Here is a 19735-nt window from a genome sequence, read left to right as displayed (position 1 = left end):
CAGCCCTGGGACTGTAAAAGCCTGCCTCCTTTGTATAAGGGTGATAGAGTTCAAACTCAAGTCCTTGTGTTTACACAACAAGCACTTTTCTGGCTGAGCCATTTCCTAAGGCTACCCGGATGTCTTCATCACACTTCATAGAGACTAATAGCAATCTATCCAGGAATGGAAGGAAGCAAGAACTTTTCTTTTCTCTACTCAGAGCCCTAACAAAACTTTTTACTTCCACAAGGATGTTATAGTTAGACTTCCCTTGTCTTCCCACCCTCTTCACTGAGGAGAAATGAGTTTCCGTGTGAGCCCCGTGGCCAGGACCTTTTACAGTACTAATTCACGTTCCCCCATCTACATCAGCTACATTCCCGAACTTGGACGTGACACTTTGCAATCCTCTGTTAGATTTTAACCCTATAATCCTCTCCCAGCTCACTATTCTTTCCTCTGTTAATTAGACCCACACAGTACCTGCATTTGCATTTCCCTGGAGTCTGCGTATTCACCTAGACCTTCTGACTTTCTCTCCAGGCCCAGGCTCCTTCTACGATGGTGGCTAATCACCAATGTGATTCTCCCTATAAAACTAGTTCCTTTGCACCTCTTTTAGAACCCTATCAAGTTTATTGTCCACAGTCCCTCTCCAGCCACAAGCCCTACCCAGTGTTCTCCTTCTAGCTTCCACTCACCCAATAGGAGAAGGCACTAAAGCTTCAAGATCAGGGAGGGGCTGACTTCTCCCTTTTCAATGCAAACCTACCCTTCTTCCACACCAACCACAATCTCTGCAAGTAAGTCAATATACTTGAACCTGGCTGATCCCTGCTGAAGTTTCCAGAATCTTGGCTTTTCTTGACTTTCCTTTGCTGCTCTGTATTTCTAGGCTCTCCCCTTTTCCCTCTGACCTTAACATATATAAATGGTATCAGCTTTTCCTAGTATTAAAAATACTACCTCTCTGTAGGAAGCTCTTCTCTGTGGTTAATTGTATTTCAATCACAATTCTTAGTAGTTTAATAAAGCCATTCATATCACTTCCTTACTTCCTCCACAAAATGGTAAGTATAAAAATCCCAATCAGTAGCCAGGCAGTGGTGGCGTACACTTTTAATCCCAGCACTCGGGAGGCAAAGGCAGACAGATCTCTGTGAGTCTGAGGCCAGTCTGGGTTACAGAGCAACTTCCAGGACAGGCTCCAAAGCTATACAGAGAAACCCTGCCTCAAAAATAAATAAATAAATAAATCCCAATCAGTCACAAATATCTCTCTCAAGACTGTTTTTATGACAGACACTAATATTCTAATTACTGAATCTGATTAAAAAAAAAGTCTCCAGATCTCTCTCCTAATTTCAGAAGGAAGATGGTGGGGCTGGAGGAATGGCTCAGCAGTTAAGAGCATGGGCAGTTCTTCCAGAGACCCTGAGTTCCATTCCCAGCAACCATATTGTGGCTAACAATCTTCTATAACTATAGTCCCATAGGACCTGATGCCCTCTTCTGGAATATGTACACAAAAAAATCTGTATACATAAATAAAATATTACATAAAAAGAAGAAGAAAGAGTTCTGTGTTTTGAGCCCCAGTGTCTGTGCAATATTGACCCCATTAGATAACTTTTCAGGTGGAGAGAATTAATATCCTATTGAGAATGCTGTACACATGGCATTCTCAATAAATGTCTACTATCATTGTTATTACTTCTTAAACATACTTCTGAAACTGCCAGTATCCACAGCTTCTCTCTTTCCACCTCTGCTTAGGCTCAAGGATATTTCATATTTGATTTTCCTCATATCTACAAACCATCCTGCCATAAGTTTATAGGCATTCCTTCTTCTCCATCCCTTTGGATGAGACTGCTTCCTATGATCCATCTAATAAAAAAGATGGAAAAACGGAGGCATATTTGAGAAATTCTACTATGGTAGAATCAAAAAGAAACGGAAAATAAGGGATGGGGTTGAAGGAGAAGCCCATATAGGTGCCCAGGACTCCAGCTAGGATTAGTGGATTCAGCCACTGCCAATTCATTGGTGACACCAAGCCCAGCTCTGTGACCAATGTCTTTCATCAGAGCATCAATCAGCATCATCTAACCAGCTCATGGCCCTGAATTATTATACATATCATGAAGTTTCCTCATACGCAATCTATATGTAACAGTTCTGAGTCTATTTTCCCTCAGTGTTCTACTTTACACCCAGTGGGTTATCCCTCCTAAAATATAGTGCTATTCCTTCCCCACTAATCCTAGCTGGAGTCCTGGGCACCTATATGGGCTTCTCCTTCAACCTCATCCCTATCTTCAGTTTCTTTTTGACTCTACCTTAGTAGAATTTTTAAAATATGCCTCTGTTTTTCCATCACAGCCATTTGTTTGTCGAAGCCAGTCAGGTATCAGTGTTAATATTTAATTCAGCCTATAATCGTTTCTCATATCTACCATAGTGATGACCTCCAAGATGAATCCCCTGTCCCATCACTAGACTCAGCTCAAGCCTGTGGTTGGATAATAAAGTAGGTGCTGAGATCAATAGGAAATCTCCACAGGGAACCTTGTTGTTCAGGCCAGTGGATTTAAAGGTTAGAGCTTTCAGTGGGCCCCAGAGCTCTAATGATTATACTAAGAGAGCAGGAAGAGAAGGTGGAAATAGCTGCGAAGAGAGTTTCCTTGGTGCTAAGATCATCAGTCAAATCTGAGAGTTCTATGAAATGATGATGGGAGTGACAGACATACAGCAACATAGTGGCTTCTGCATAATGACCACTCTAGAAAAGTGTTTTCCAAAAAATGTACAGGTCCTTCAGAGAGAATTAACAAATGGGATTGTGCATGATCTGAAAAAAAGCATGCATAGATAAAAATGATATTTTCTTCATCCTGCAAAAGGGGAAAACTATAGAAATTGTTCTATAAAGAAGCAGGTGTCAACTTGCGTATCTCTGTGTGAGGATGTGTGTGTGTATGTGTGTGTGTGCGTGTGTGTGTGTGTGTGTGTGTGCGCGAGAGAGAGAGTTTAAGTGATTCAATGGAAAAACCAAAGTAAAATCCACAGACAAAAAGAAAATAAAGAATATAAAGTAAATATATTTCAAAAGAAACAGCAGAAAAGCATTCACACTGTGATATAAAAAATGACAAACCCAAGAAAAAATGTTTCTGTTTTGACAATAAATATAAATGGGTTAAAATAGAGGAAAACACCCAGAATGTCTAAATAATCAAAATCTAATTGTATGCAGTAAGATAAACACCTAAGGCAGAATAACTCAGTAACCTTACAAATAGCATGTGGAACAAAGACACAATAAGGAAAATGCAAGCGAACAGAAAACAGTTGTTATAAAAAATAATGGGATTGTTTCAAAGTAGATTTTTAGCCAAACTGAAAAATATAACCATTAAGTAGACTAAATTGACCAATTGACCATTATAGCCAGATCCTGGAAACAACCTAGATGCCCTTCAGTGGAAGAATGGATGAAGAAACTGTGGAATATATACATGCTAGAATACTACTCAGCGGTAAAAAACAATGACATCTTGAATTTTGCAGGCAAATGGATGGAAATAGAAAACACTATTCTGAGTGAGGTAACCCAGACCCAAAAAGATGAACATGGGATGTACTCACTCATATTCGGTTTCTAGCCATAATTAAAGGGCATCGAGCCTATAAATTTGGGATCCTTGAGAAGATAATAAGAAGGTGAACTCCCAAAAAAAGATATAGCAATCCTCCTGGATATTGGAAGTAGACACGATTGCCAGGCAAAATTGGGAACTTGAGGGTTGGGCAAGACTGGGCCAAGGGAAGATGGGGAGAGAAAAGTGTGAAGGGGAGAACGGGGGGAGCTCGGAGGAATGGGGTGCTTGGGATATAGGAAGGGTGGATATGGGAGCAGGGAAGCATATATCTTAATTTAAGGAGCTACCTGAGGGTTGTCAAGAGACTTGACCCTAGAGGGGTTCCCAGGTTTCCAGGGAGATGCCCCCAGTTAGTTCCTTGGGCAGCTGAGGAGAGGGAGCCTGAAAAGACCAGTTCCTATAGCCATACTGATGAATTTCTTGCATATCACCATAGAACCTCCACCTGACGATAGATGAAGAAAATGACAGAGCCCCACATTGGAGCACCGGACTGAGCTCCCAAGGTCCTGATGAGGAGCAGAAGGAGAGAGAACATGAGAAAGAAAATCAGGACCGTGAGGGAACCTCCAGCTGGCGACAGATGGGGAAGGTGACTGAGCCCCACATTGGAGCACTGGACTGAGCTCCCAAGGTCCTGATGAGGAGCAGAAGGAGCGAGAACTTGAGGGAGAAAGTCAGGAATGAGAGGGGTGCGTTCACTCATGGAGACGGTGGGACAGAACTAATGGGAGATCACCAACTCCAGTTGGAATGGGACTGATGGATCATGCGACCAAACCCGTCTCTCTGAATGTGGCCAACAGCGGGGGCTGACTGAGAAGCAAAGGACAATGGCTCTGGGCTCTGATTCTTCTGCATGGAGGGGCTCTGTGGGAGCCTTCTCAGCTTGATCGATCACCTTCCTGGACCTGGGGGGAGTTGGGAGGACATTGGTCTTAGCATAGAGTGGGGAACCCTGATGGCTCCTTGGCCTTGAGAAGGAGGGAGGGGAGGTATGGGTGGAGGGGAGGGGAGGGAAGGGAGAGGAGGAGGGGAGGGAGGGGGGAGGAGGAGGGAAGGAGATGGAAATATATATATATATATATATATATATATATATATATATAATAAACCATGAAAAAAAATTGTATTCAAAGTCCCTCAAGACAAGAGACTTGAAAGGAAAATAATGATGGGATCTAAAGATTTTGATCTATTTCTTGGTCAGTCAAATAGATCGATAAATAGAAAAACCAATACGGCAACTATATATTTTTTTTCCTAAATGTGTTACTAAATATTTTGAGAAATCAAAATTTCTGTTCAAATGCTCATGGATTTATAAAGTGATCATAAGCTAAATTACGGTGTCACACCAATAAGTCTCCCAAAGAATAAAATTTGTATAGGTTTGGTTTTATATGTTTTTGAAACCAAATTTCCCAAAACTAGAAAATAATAACAACCATAAAAATCAAGTTCTTAAATTATACAATGCATATTAATAACTATGCTGTCAGAGATTGTTTCTTATGTTAACAAGAGTCTGAAAAAAACTCAAAAGTCAAATGACAACCTGAGAACAAGACACGTAATATTTATGCCAGTTAAAAGAAGCATATCCTTGTTATTTGGGGAGTTCCAAAGAATTATTGATAGCCAAGAAAACGAATGATTAGTCTTCCTCCATGACTCTCCCCCAAAAATCTGGCAAGTAATTTCAGTAGGAATAATCACAATTGATAAAATAGGAATGAGTGCAAATCTCTTAAGTGTCATGGAAGATGTTCAGAGGTGTTTCAGAAGACCCCTGCTCTGTTGAGTCGCAGTGACTGCTCCACAGCTCTGCATTGGGATGGGAGGTGTCAATCACTGGCTACGTCTTAGCCAGGGCCATTTTCTAAGGACAGATACTACAAAGGAGGATGTTAAAGTCCTGTAAAAGGAAAAGTCCACCTCGGAGCTATGAGCAGAGAAACAATGGCCAACTTAGGTCATGAAAACGAGAGACATGATAGAGGGAGACAGGAGTGGAGATCTGAGAATACTCCAGAGGTGGATGTCTCTAAGGAGCAGGGAGGGAGGCGGTGCGGCTGGGTGGAATACTGTAGTAGGCCACGTGCCCAGAAGGGCAGAGGACACTCAGAGAAGCAAAGACCCTGGATGAAAGACCACAGTGGAAGGCCTGGTCCCAGTATCTCAAGCTCTGTGAAGGACAACATCCCTCAGCCTCAAGGCTGCTGCAAGGACTCTGCCGTCAACTACAGCTATCGAGAGCCTGAAGCCCCGCTGGGGACCTGCTGATGCAGATATGGAGAGGAGGCTTATGCAGGCCAGTTCAAACCTGCCTCTGTGCAGAGTCAAAGCCGGGAAGCAACTCCCAGGAGAGACTCAGAGAGGATTACACTAAACTAAAATAAATTGTGATGCATATGTTCAGGGAAGGATGTGAACATATCAGGTCACGGATTAAGAGACCCAAGATTTCTCTCTGATCTTCTGCAGAAAACACAGTAAAAGTTTCCAAGGGGTGCAAGAGTGCTCTGTGGGAAGATGGCTTAGAGTACAATCAAGGGACATTCTTTCCCACTCCGTCAGAGGAACATTCTTGGCATAATAGAAAGAGCTCGAGTGTGGGACAGGAGATAGGGTGGGAGTCAAAGGGTGAGAGGGAGGGTGTACAGGTGTGACAAAACCTCCTGAATTGTCACTGCCAATGCTAAACCTAAAGTGCCAGGGGCCAGGTAGATCCTGAGAAAGGGACTGAGCTCTGAGGAGACTTCCACCAGTCAGGTGAGTCCTTCATTTCAAGGGTTTATGGACACTGCTCAGGGCTGAATAAAAGGCCATTTTACTAACGCAGGAAACAGAGAGAAGAGCAGGAAGGTGACTGAAAAATTAGTAAGGGTATTATTTTTTCTCTAAATATTAGGGCAGATAAGTTCAGAGCCACTAAAATATGAAATTGAATTGATATTACCTGGAAAGTTGCATAGACTAGAAGCACAAAGATTCACAGTCATTAAACCAGCATTCCAGGGCAGGGAGACAGGGGTGGGGTGGGGTGTGTGGCCAGCAAAGGGATTTTTCTCACCTGGGGCCCTGCTGAGGGCCCAGCTGTCAAAAGTCCAATAACATGAAAGATGACATTTTTGTTTATTACAGAGCTAAAGTCAATTTTAGGACTGTGAAATATGACTTTAATAAATGAATACACAAACCCATAAGGTCCAAAGCCCAGCAATGTTGAAATCCAAATTTGACTCTGTCCTCACGATCTAACTACAGGAGTGGAGCCTTAAGTCTTGTTCCCATCTTTTAGTCTCTTGAGGGGTCCCCTTTCTCTTTAGTCTACCCCTGAGCATGCATATTTGAGTGTTTGAATCTGGGCAGACACAGGAATTCAGGTGTCTATGTGTGCTCAACTGTGCTTGTGAGTGCCCAGAAATGGCTTGAGTGTAGACAGGGGTGACACGTGCTTTTTCCAGCACTGCTCCCAACACATAAGTGATTCGTCCTCACAAAGCTCGGAGCCAAGGGAATGTGAGGGTGATGGAAGCTGTTTGGAAGTCTCTGGGCAAGGCTACCTACCTAAGAAAAAACCCAGAGGCCGCAGATGGCAAGCCCACCAAAGCAGTGCCGTTCTTCAGGGATGGCTTCCTCCCTTCCCTTCTTTTCCCTCTATTTCTGTTCCTTCCTCCTTCCAGCCACTTCAAGCCTGACATGCCTCTCCATATATGATCTACTTTACATTACAGAGAGACCACGTCTGGTACCCACCGTTTCCTCTTTCTGTCTTACATGTGAGACAATTGGAACCCTACATGATAGATGATGGGGCACAGCCAGCATCCCACAGTTAGAGAACAGCAGGTTTCCAGAATAGATGTAATGCTTCCTCAAAACAGAGGATGCAGAGCTCGGAGCTGGAGAACTCAGTCAGAATTATGGGAAATCTGATTTACTAATAATGTCTCCTATGCTGGAAGGCTAGAGCTGCTGCCAGCCAAAACAGGGAGCTTCTGTACAAGTACATGGGATACAGAAATAGGCCTACCACAGGGCCAGGGAGATGGGAGCTCATCAAATATCCTTTCTTCCCCAATCTCCATCAAAGAGCAGGGCAAATGGAGGGATGGTCCCTTTTCTGGGTCAACTGTCCTGTTTAGTATACTTCAAGCCATGACCCTCTCCTGCACCTACTCACAGTAGGCTCTAAAAAAGGTTGTCTGATCGAAGCCTAAGGCCTCAGTGGGAGTGTTTGTGAGTGTGTGGAGATAGCAGATGTTCACACTCAGTGGTACACAGGGAATGCTACAGACCAGAAATTTCAATTGTGGCTCGAGATGTGCCAATGCTTTTCTATGTGCTGCTGAACTTCGTAATACATCTCAGCCTGATTCACACCAGAGTGCAGCAGACTAAGGCCCGGAAATCAAAAACTCGGCCGTCAGCCATTGTTACACATAAAACTTTATTGGATCAGCTACATTTATTCATTTACATATTGTGAATGTCTGCTTTCGTGGCGCAACAAAAGTTAGGTAGTGATAACAGACACTTAAGGCCCACCAAACTAAAACATTTTCTGTCTGATGCACAAAAGGGATAAGCCAAAACTACTTGTGCCAAAAAACAAAAACACGCTCCAAATCTCTATGGACTGTGTAATTTAGCAATCCCAAATGGTCCCCATGATGCACAAGAATTCATCAAGATAAGGGGAATAAACCTTGGCTATCTCAGATAAATCAGGAAGCTGAGGTACCACTCTCTAGGATATAACCTCTATGCTAAGATGTTCACATGCTAAAGTCAGGTAAAGGTCAAACTTCCATAGCAGACAGTAGATTAAATACCAATATACAGATTTCTTTCTGGCTCCCTAGAATCCTCCCTGGCTGGCTTTGCTTCCTAGATAGAGATACCACAGAGTTTTCCCAAATCCTGGACCACTTCACCTTCACCAAAGAGCATCTCACAAAACAACTAGTACAAGTCCTTCCTGAGATAGCAAAAAGAATTCCTCTCATTCATGAAACTGTACCGGTACAAAACTGGGGGAGGGGGGTTATATCCCAAGGGCGACTCAGATACCCAGCATGCGCTGAAACAACCTATGTCACATGGGTATTTTATAATGTAAATTAGTGATAAAAGCTAAGCTGAGCTGGTCAGATATAATACATAGCCTTAATTTATGCCACACCTTGTGAATATGCGTAAAATGTACAGTCCGAGTATCTGGTGCACCAGGAAGAGAGCCTGTGATGGCTGTGACTTACAAAGAACATAGTGAATACAGACATTATAACCCTGTGAATTGCAAATACTGTGAACTCTGAAACATATCTGACACCGTGAAGCCAGATCAAGGTGTGTGGACCTGGTACTACTTAAAAACCTCTTTGCAAGGCGAGAAAAGACAAAGAACTAAGGAGGCCAAATGCACCTTTCTCAAGACATCTCCAATAAAAAAAAAATGTCCCAGTGTTAATGATACACATGTTAAAACCATTATATTCTCTTTTAGCCACTTTTCTTGCTAAGACATTACTGCTCTCACAGAGGGAGTAGGTGCAAAATGAGTGTACAAAATGAGTGTACAAAATGAGTGTAGTCCACACTCATTACCAGACAGCCAGGCTCTGCCTGACTCACCTCTGCATTTCTAAAAGGCTATTTTGTGCAGTACCTGTAACATAGCACTCAATAAATGGTAGGTGTCATCACCATCATCATCATTATTATTATCACCATCCCCTCAGCATCACCATCGTGACCATCATCATTCTCTCCCCTCCGATTCTAGAGAAATTACAGGAAAGGCCTAAGAGAGGACAATGCCGTCACTCTAAAGACAAATCACAAGCCACTGAAGATAAAATGGGAAATAGATGTGGCAAAAACCTAGGCTAAGTACTGAAGGTAATTGAGTATTAAATGCTGACTTTTAGTTGCCGAAGCAAAGAAAAAATAGGGCTAAAACTGCCTCGTTAACGTAAACAAGCAAGCGCAGGAGAGAACTGGGTTCCGAACACCAACTGGCTGAAAGAGCTGCAAACTGGGTGTGGAACTCAGGGCCATCTAGGAAGCCCTGGCCACCCGTCTGCCACCCCTGGGTCTATCTTCTGCTTCAGACACCAGACATTGTCTCCAAAATGCAGATGGGTGGCACTTCCTTACTTGAGAACTTTCATCAGTGAGAATGGGAGCTGAGAGGGTGTACAAGGGAGCTCGGGAGATGAAGGAGACTTTCTAAAAATGGGTGATGGCGGTGAATGCAGAACACAGTAGTTTTTACTTAGAAAAGGCACTAGATTGCACACGTAAACACACATCAATTCAACGATATGGAAATTTTAGCTAAAGATGCGTTTTTAAGGAAAATTTCTCAATCATTTCGACTAGCACCTGTCTGGAGCTGTACCCCTGCAAACACCCTGTGGAGCCGTGTGGGTCTGTTCCACTTGTCTTCATCCACAGTGAGATGAGTGGGGCAAGTTAGAATGGGGTTCCAAGCGGACATAAAAACCTGGCATCACAACAACATAGTTTAAAGTGTCTTATAGAAGTATTGATCGGCAATGAATTGGGAAAACGTGGTCCTTCCTTCCCAAATGGAGGTTTATGAAGCACTGCTCTAAGATGGGCTTGTTAGCCTGGCCTTCAGACCCCCGTGACCTACATGTTCTATAAGAGACATCCCTGTATGTCTCTTCTGCAAGACATCCTTAAAGGTCTTAGTTTATGCTGGGCGTGATTACATACATCTGAATTCCAGCACTTGGGAAGCTGAGGCAAGAGGATTGATATAAGTTCAAGGCCAGCCAGGGATGTATTGTGAGTTCCAGGATAGGCTGTGTGAGACCCTGTCCCAAAATGGGGGCGGGTGGGAGGACAACCACCAAAAACAAACAATAGTAAGAAAACCAAAAAGAAAGAAAGAAAACGTAGTTTCCAAATTCCTCAAAAGCTCTTACTTTCTCATGCTCTGTGTCCTGCATGATCCTCTTTCCCAGATATTTCAAATGTCTTCCCCTCCCTTTCCAATCTATCTGAATTCAACCTTCCTAATTGGGCCCAGCTGTCTTCTCATCTTAAGCACTACTCTATTGCCCCTTCAACCAAATAACCTGCACCTGACTAGTCAGCTTACCTCTCCGGACCTCACCCTTATCATGTGTGGAATCCAGTTGTTAGTTTACAAGAGACTCCAGGGTCTGCATGTCTCCACAAGAACCCTGCTATGCTGCCACTGCTTATCGACACATCGGTCCCCTCCTGATGACCTCCAGGGAGACAGGGGCTATGCTGGGTCCCCTCTGCATCCCTGGAAAAGTGTCTTCAGCATGAGCTGAATGAGTAAATAAATCAGGTCCTTTCTAGATCTACCCACTCTAGGAAAGGCAAGGGGTATAAAGATACATAAGCATTAGCTACTAGAAAGAGAGCAAGGTTAAGTTACGTACCTGGTAGAAATGAGGCCAGAAGGTGCTGATGGCAAGCTCTGCCTTCACCCAGCCCTCGGTGACAACCCCAGACACATTCCAGACAGGGTTCCCTTGGGGACCACCGTTCACCTTCACGTAGACATTCAAGGCTCCCGGGCTGGAGCGATCTCGGCTGGAGAAGTAGTAGTGGAAATCAATGCAGTGGGTGTCATTCTCCTTCAGTGTCGGCAGAAGAAGATGCGCTTTCTGGCCAGAAGCCCTTCCGGAGCTGTTCACCATCATGAAGGAGCCTAGAGACCCACAGTGGGTAGCAGACAGAGACAAAGAGAGAAAATGCCCTTCTGAAAACGTGTCGCACCCATACACGGTACCTAATAGGGAGGCTGGAAATGAAAACCCATTTTAGCTACAGGTTAGGGAGACTCTGAGAAAGCCACATCCCATCTCAGAGTTCTGAGAAGGATTTCCATAACTGGTGCAAAAATCCCTCCTCATGGTGGCTTTGGAAGAATGAGGAGATCGGGAGATCAATGGTCCTATACAGGGAGCATTTCTACCTGGTAGATTGCTTATCTCTAAGTGCAGAACCTCAGAAGGAAGTCAAACACATTCCCTACAGGCAACATGGGATGAGAAATAACCTCACCTAAGATGGGGCTTGTCCCAGCTGAGGCAGAAACTCTATAATATGGGAGGGTCCTGTATACAGACAGACTCCATCTGCACTCAGCATGAGAGACTCCATATTAAAGGAGACTGTATACAAATCGAGCATATCTGTGGAAGAAATATATCCCTCCCAAAAGTATGAGAATCAACTCTAAGATGCTCAAGGAGGAATGCGAAGTGAGTACTTGTAGACTCATACTAATAGCAGGTATCTATTGGTAGAACATATAACTCCTTCTAATAACTATAACTGCTCCTAAGAATATCAAAGGCTGTGCTATAGACCTGAGTGAGCCTCTTTCCAGCTGCCATGACAAACTGAAATTGTCTCCTGCTCCATATCTCTCTCTGGATCCAAGTCCTTTGGCACAGACTTTACAGTTCCCTCTGTGGAATGAGAGGCTATCTCTTGACACCAGGCTCCATTATGTGACTTATTAATAGAAGCCACACAGGTATTAAAAGGTGCCATTCTAGACAGAATCAAGAAGACAAGCATCTTCTGTCGCTACTATTTTGGTGATAAGAAGCTGATATCATGATTAAGAATTAACATACACAGGAAGTCCCTGAGGAAAGAGCCAAGCCCCACCACTTGAAAGCAAGGAGCACAGCCATGCGGCCAACATATCTAGCCCACATCAGTCAACCTGCAGTCGATGCATGGATCAGTGAGTATAAGAATCAATGCTCACTGCTGTTTGCCACCGCTTTCCTCCTGAGTGTCCCTACAACATCGCTGCGACAGTGGCTAGTTGATAAAGCTTCCCGAGAACAAGATGCAGATCCATCACAATGAAGAGGCACAGCTCAGCTCATTATGCAACAGATTTTTATAACGAGTGAAATTTGTGCAAAATGGAATCAACCGCCCAGGGACAAAGTGAGCCACTGCAGGTGGCTCCTCAAAGGCTGCACCAACTGGGATATCAAAGGGAATTTCCCAACTGAGGAGGGAGGCTGAACTCCGCAACTTAAAAGTCTTATGAGTCTCCTGAATAAAATGCACCATAAAACACAGTAGATAAACTCCACTAATGCTGGGATAAATGTTTTCTATTCTGAAAACCAGAATTGCTTTGAAACCTTACTGCGACCACTAAAACCTTCATTCTGAATGAAATCTTAAGACCCCTTATCCCCAGGCAAAATGAGCTGCTTCGGTAGCCATAACTCGCCTTGCTCACCCTGATACCGGAAAGACTATGGAGCTGCAAGGGAATAAGGCTGCGCCATCCATATCTTGTTGGGGTTTTAGGCAGTACAAACCATTTGCACCTTGTCTCCTGGGTTCTGAACAAATTTACAAGTGGACACAGAAGGGAGATTATATTTAAAGCCTCTATACAATCGTCCACAAAGCTGGATTAAAGAAAATATCAGTCTTGAAGATAAATTAGGCTTCAATCGCTCCCCACATTCAAGCATAAAAAAAAAATAACCAGATGCCCTGAAATCATCCCTAACTCAATCCAGATTCCTAAGGGGAAAAGCTGTTCTTCAGGGAGATGACTGGGGGAAATAGAATAAGCTCATATTAAAATAAACAAACAAAAACTTCAACAAGGAAGCCAAATAACAAGGACAGAGAAAACTGCAGTCAGATTTTTAATAATCTACCAATCAGAAAACTCCCCCAGCTCCTGGGTTACTATCCAGCGGAAGAGGAACAAGAGTGGTCAGTAGTGTAAAGAACCCTCCTTCATGACCTGGCAATAACTGAGCCAAAGTGGAAAGATGTGTCCCTATTACAGATGATATCTGGTTATCAAAAGCCCCCAGTGAGCTAGCAAGGAGCAAATCCCTAAAAGGGGAACTGAGGCTCAGAGGTAAGACTGAGTCAACACCCACACCTGCCTTTGCTAGTCTGCATGCAGGTTCTTCACGGGTCTCCTTGACAGAGGGCTGATGGCCCACAAGTGCCACAAAGAGTAGTGGGCTCTCTTTGCCAATCGCAGCCATGCATCTCCCAGGAGGAGAGGCAGCCCGAGAAGTGAAATATGCTGAACTCTCTCCATCCCAGGTTGCATGACGGCTTCTGGATACACTCAGCTCCTGTCCACCTGCCAATCTACACCACTGCACATGTACCTGCATCTTCTTACACTCCACGGCAGAGAAAACTAGGGAAAGTTCCTTCCAGAAGCTCATGTTCCCATTTCTCTTCTTCCTAGCGTCAGTAGCTGAACAAGCCTGCAGAGAACATGGCATTTATCCTACTTAGTACAGCCTAACACAACTCTGGACACAAAAATATTGTTCAGTGGGGCTACAGAACTCTGTTCCAAAGAAGTCCGGGTATGGTGTGCACCTGTTCCATACTTAATCCTTAACAACTGGCTCCCTCTCATGCTCACATCCATCCTTCATTATCTTCTCTTCCTTGTTGGGGCAGCTGGCCCAATCCCTGCGTTCAGGGGCGTGGCTGCTCCAGTGGGGTAGCAGCAATCTTGGATGACGACGCCCTCCCCCCAACAAAGTTTACCCTCAGATTTAAGGACACTAATTGGTGGCTGGTATAGGGTGGTCGGGTTGTAAAAGGCTTTATATGGACTCAGGGGTATAAATTATGTGTATATCTATATGTGTATATATATATATATATATATATATATATAAAGGGGGGAGGGAGGGATTAACTGGTGATCTAAAATAATTGATTTTTGTGAGTTATTGTTTTTTTTAAAAAAAAAACTATATGAGTGTTGATTCTTGTATATTGATATATTGAACATTGTATGAGAGTATGATACTACCTCTGTTTGAAACAATTGTTATATTGACATTGTTTACTATATTGCAATGTACATCTCTACCTCTGATATTATTTATGTAATGACATTGTTTACCATATTGCACTGTACATTTCTACCTCAGATATTATTTATGTAAGGACCCTGTTTACATTTGAAAATCATTGTCTTCATTTATTGCACAGTTGTCTATTCTATTAGTCATACAGTTACATAAGTGTTAAAAATTATATGTTGGTCATGTTTATTTTTAGGACAATCAGGGTTTTTAGACACTTAGAGGTTGTATTTAGTATAGATAACATAATCTTCAACCTCTTTGAAGAACTGTAGAACATGGCCTTTAATCTAACCTAGAGTTTTGTATTTATGAGACATAATCACTCCTGGCAACAATGCTCTACTCCCGAGAAAACGTTGAGCACCAAAGACACTCCACTGGGAGTTTGTCTTCTACTTGGCAGAACTGGCCTTGGGGCAAAGAAAAGCCCATACCTCCATTACTGACTAAACTACAAAATATCCATAAGTGGATAAAACAAAATTGTCTTATCTTGCCAAGACAGGATAGGATTGTTCTACTAAAGGTTCCTTGCCATTGTATAATGGTATGTCAGGTTTTTTCAGGCCTCAGCCAAAGTTGGTTGCCTCAACATTGCTATCAAGACTTCGTGTGGTTGCCCAGGTAGTCAATTGTCTCTGTCTTCTGTTGCACATTTTAAAAGTTTCTCGTTTGTGCTTCCTGGTTACTTTGATAATTTTACTCTCCTTCTCAGATCTTTGATGGGGTTAAAGATTAGATAATGGTAGCTACCTTCTAGATTATTTAGACTTCCCAAAGTAGAGTGATTAAAAAAATTCTTCGTTATATACTTCTCGCCTGATATTGTTTACTTTTTGTAATTTTATATGGTCTGTTCCCATTATATATAGTTGTATTTGGTTTCTAAATCTGTCTTATTTAGACAAAAGGGGGAGATGTTGGGGCAGCTGGCCCAATCCCTGCGTTCAGGGGCGTGGCTGCTCCAGCGGGGTAGCATTCCCCTTAAATAGGATTGGGGAGCCGGAAGGCGGCCCGTTCTTTTGCGCTGCCCCGCGCTCACCGCTTCGCTGGACCCTTGGTTCTGTAAGTTCCCTTGTCTCCCCTTGTATTAAAATTGAGTAATTATAAAAGGACTATTTTTGGTTATTTCCAATCTTCGCCGCTTCACTTCCTAACAAATGGTCCTTCATTCACAGCCTCAGCATCATCCAAGAGTTTGCAAGACATGAGAATCTCAGACCCCTGCATGCCTCTACAGTCTGCACCCACATTTCTATCAAGAGCCTCAGTGACAGTGCACACATACATGAAAGTATGGGGGTGACCGGTCCTTTCTCTAATCCCAACCACACTGAATTCTCAGGATTTCGAGAATCCAGGAGATGGTAGAGCCATAGTGAAAGAGCCAGAGTAGCCATGCCTACACTGTAGGTCAACCACCTGCCAGGGCCTCAGTTTGGACACAAAGGGATTCTTACGAAGGAATAAACTATAATTGGGTTATGAAGCCAATGGAATTTTGAGGTTTATCTTTCCACAGCAGCATCATGATTTGGGCTCCTCGGGAAGACCACCCGTTATCTCTCTCCAGCCCCTTTATTAAAGGAATTGAAAGCATAAAGCAAAGTGACAAGATGCTGCAAGTCAGGATGCCCATACGAGAAGCAACCCTGGGTGGTTTGAATTAGAAGGAAAGGCGCAAAGGCACAGAGGCGGAAGCCACGACAGCCAGAAAGGCAGGAGTAGTGTCTTCCGGGACACGGGATAATGTTCTGATGGCCCTCTCCATGAGAGGTCTTGCCACACCCTCCGGAAAAGCAAGAAGCCATATCTCTGAGTCCTTTGAGCCCAGGCCTGCCATTTCTAAGATGATTCAAGTGTGAGAGCCCTGTTCTGCAGCGGCGCAGTGGGGCCCTCTTTGATCAACAGGTTGGCATAATTAATATCATCCCAAGGCTGTCGGTTTCCTAGAGATCAAAAATGAGGCAGTCATTATGCCAAGATCAGTCAAAAAAACAAGAAAGAGGAAGACTGTAAATACAGTCTTTTCCTTTGCCCTAAAAAAAAAGAGAAAGTACCAATGTGATAAGGAACATAAAACAGTATTAGTTTCCTCATAGTTATTATACACAACACTGAAAATCGTGGAATTAAACCAGGAAGTACTCTCTGGCTGGCCATAAATTTTGTGTTTTCCCTCTCCGTGCATAATAAGGCCTTGATAAGCGCCCTGTTACTGATGTGTCTGCCTCACAGATACCCTTTCTGGAGGCACCGCGCTTCTCAGAAGCAGATGGCGGCTATTGTGTTTACACATGAGCACCTCAGGAATGCATTTCCTCACGTCGGCAGTAAAAAGAAAGTCCTAATTGAGTTTTTAATGGCTTTGCACGTTGTTCATTAAGATTACATGAGTGTGCTTGGGCGACTGGCAACCGAGGGCCTGCAGCTCTGAGAACAAGAACACGAGGGGTCCCTGAAGACAGGTGGGCTGCCAGCTTCACGCGCCAGGACCTGTGAAGGGAGAAAGGATAGAGGCAGATGCCCAAGAGCTGCTGAAAGCCAAGCAGCTGGAGCAGCGCGGAAAGGGTGCTGGATCTTCACCAGGCTTCTAGTTTTCCTTCCGGGTCTTTTGTTCGTTAGAAATGTGACTCTGAGAAAGTCCTCATCTTTCTCAGAACCCTCAGCGGCCTCATCTATAAAATGGGATGTGCAAAGTGAAATGGAACTTTGACGTTCATTTTGGTGAATACTGAAGGATGAACACTCCTTGAACTTGGTGAAGGTGGCTTTGACAGCAGATAGCAAGTAGCCGGTGACACTAACCCGTAGAGTGACACGGAGGATGTCCTACACACCAGGAATTGGTTTAAAAACCACTTAGCATTCCAGTGAGGCACTGGTGCACAGACCAACCTGGGGCCTCAACTCCTCATGGTTGAGCTGCATGTCAGAGATCAGCTGATCAAAAACATAACAGTAAACCAATAGCCACAGTCCCAAACATATCATTCAGTATTACCCATATTATCTGGGAAAGCAATCTAATTACCATGTGTCAAAAAAAGGTGGGGGGAGAAAGTGGCTTCTCTTTTAATATACCAGAAAATGGGGGAGGGTGTTAATTACAGCTTAATGGATTCATAATATGCATTTAAAACAAGGAAAATAGATCCTGGAATTTCAAAGGAACTGCACACTGTGAATATTTTGTCAGTCAGTTTGTGTGAACAAGTCATAAGTATTTCTGTAATCATCCATTCAGACCAGCGAGCTGGGATTCATATATTTCATATGCAAATTCGTTAAGGCAATTTCCTAAGAAACTGTTATCTGATAATCCATGTAGGTGTGGATAATGTTTAAAAATGGAGTGCATCTAGGTGATTGGATTTCATGTGTGACAGGAGGGGTTCCCCACGCCCCATGCTCTGTGCCCTGACTCAAGCAGACTCGGGCTAGGGATCCATAAGCACTTGGGCTTTTTGCCAAGTTCCAAAAGGCTAGGGATACCCTTACCACTCTACCTCTGAGACAGGGTTAAGGAAGAAAGCAACAAACTAAAGAAAAGAGGGCAAAGGAAAGGAAGATGAGGAGAGGAAGAGGCCTGGGAGGGATGACAAGGAGCTATGATGAGGTGTGAATCAGGAAAACACGGGAAGGGTAGGACACAGATGCAGGGTTGGGAAAGGAAGAGAAAGAGCTGTCACTAGTCAGAACAAAGCATGAAGCACATATATAAAGCCTCTTAAGAAACTTATAACTTCCCCCTCCCAATACACAAACACACACACACACACACAAACACACACATACACTACCCCTTCACAAAATCTAAAGCAGGAGTCACTGATGAGTCAGGAAATATGGCTAACTAGACTGTTCTCCTGGGTTCCTTGTGAGGAAGAACAGGAAGAAAAGGGCATTCTCCATTAATCTATTCTGGGATAAACACAATATATTCTCTCTCTCTCTCTCTCTCTCTCTCTCTCTCTCTCTCTCTCTCTCTCTCTCTCTGTGTGTGTGTGTGTGTGTGTGTGTGTGTGTGTGTCTGTTTGTGCAAGAATTCCTTTCTCTCTTTAGCAACTGTACCAAACACATACTACCCAATCTTTTTGCATCCATGCAGTCCATCTAAAATCGGCCGTATGAGGTACTTACTATCATCACCATTCTTAAACAAAAAATGGGAACGGACACTGAGCAGTGAAACTTTCTCAAGGCCACACAGTTAACACCAAAGCTGAGATTCAAACCTAAGCAGCGGCCACTGTTATTACAGCTCCTAGTTCAGGCCACTCCTGGGCATGTTAGATTCGGTGGCAAGGAGTGGACACAAACTCACTCCCTGGGGTAATCTGACCTTAGTCTGGGGAGCTGGCACAGGTAAGTCGAGGGGGCGAAGAGTAGGAAGAACAAGTGACAATGGAATCACCTGGCAAGCTGTTACAGCACAAAGAGAAAAGCGAGCATTGTGGCTGAGACGGTGTCAGACCCCAAACTGTTTTTGACATTCACTGGGCTAAGTCCTTTGTGTCTACCACTCAAAACTGAAGTGACGTGGAACTAAAATAGATATAGATTTAAATCTCCCAACTCTTCACACATCCGTTGGCATGATAATATTTTGATTAGTTACATTTATGCTCCAATTACACTCACAGAACGTTCGACTATGGCATGCTCTGTAGAAAACACTGAATTATTATATTTGCAGTGGGAAAGGAACAAATGGGAAGGGAGAGAGGGAGGATGAGAAAAGGGGGAGGAGAGAGAGAGGGAGAGAAATAAGGAGAGAGAACAAAACAAAGAGATGACTAAGCCTGCTAAAATAATGCTGCCTTACGTTCCCATTACTAAATTGGGTCATCGCTATTAGTTCCCAAGTTTTAAAATGCCAGACCTGGGAGAGACAGGCGGTGTCACCACCTACTTCCCCACTCAGTGGATGCTTTTATGTTCCCTACAATAACTGGTCTGAAAGCAACCTGGCCAGGTTTCCCGTGATTGGCAAGGTCAGCAGACGGGGACATTTGCTGTGTTTCCTGTTTGTTTTCCCCCTGGGAAGGACATCCATCTATTTCCCAGAGAGGTCCACAACCTTGTATCTGATAAATAAACAAAGGCTAAGAGCTTCTCTGAGCTTTCAGAAATACTGTCCTGGTGATAGAAGGAGGAATTCTTTGT

The 19735-nt window shown here is 43.6% G+C and overlaps 1 protein-coding gene across 1 annotated transcript in view; it reads right to left on the bottom strand.

The window, feature by feature from the left end:
• Ptprt (protein tyrosine phosphatase receptor type T) overlaps positions 1-19735 on the bottom strand; it is a 784117-nt gene that overhangs the window by 696835 nt on the left and 67547 nt on the right. The window contains exon 3 of the mRNA XM_042055120.1: positions 11102-11373. Coding sequence (XP_041911054.1) covers positions 11102-11373 — 272 coding nt within the window. The remainder of the gene's footprint in view (positions 1-11101; positions 11374-19735) is intronic.

The sequence above is a fragment of the Arvicola amphibius genome, chromosome 5, assembly GCF_903992535.2.
Source record: "Arvicola amphibius chromosome 5, mArvAmp1.2, whole genome shotgun sequence".
Classification (NCBI taxonomy): domain Eukaryota; kingdom Metazoa; phylum Chordata; class Mammalia; order Rodentia; family Cricetidae; genus Arvicola; species Arvicola amphibius.
The sequence above is the reverse complement of the archived record's forward strand: the minus strand, read 5'-3'. Positions and strand labels throughout refer to the sequence as shown.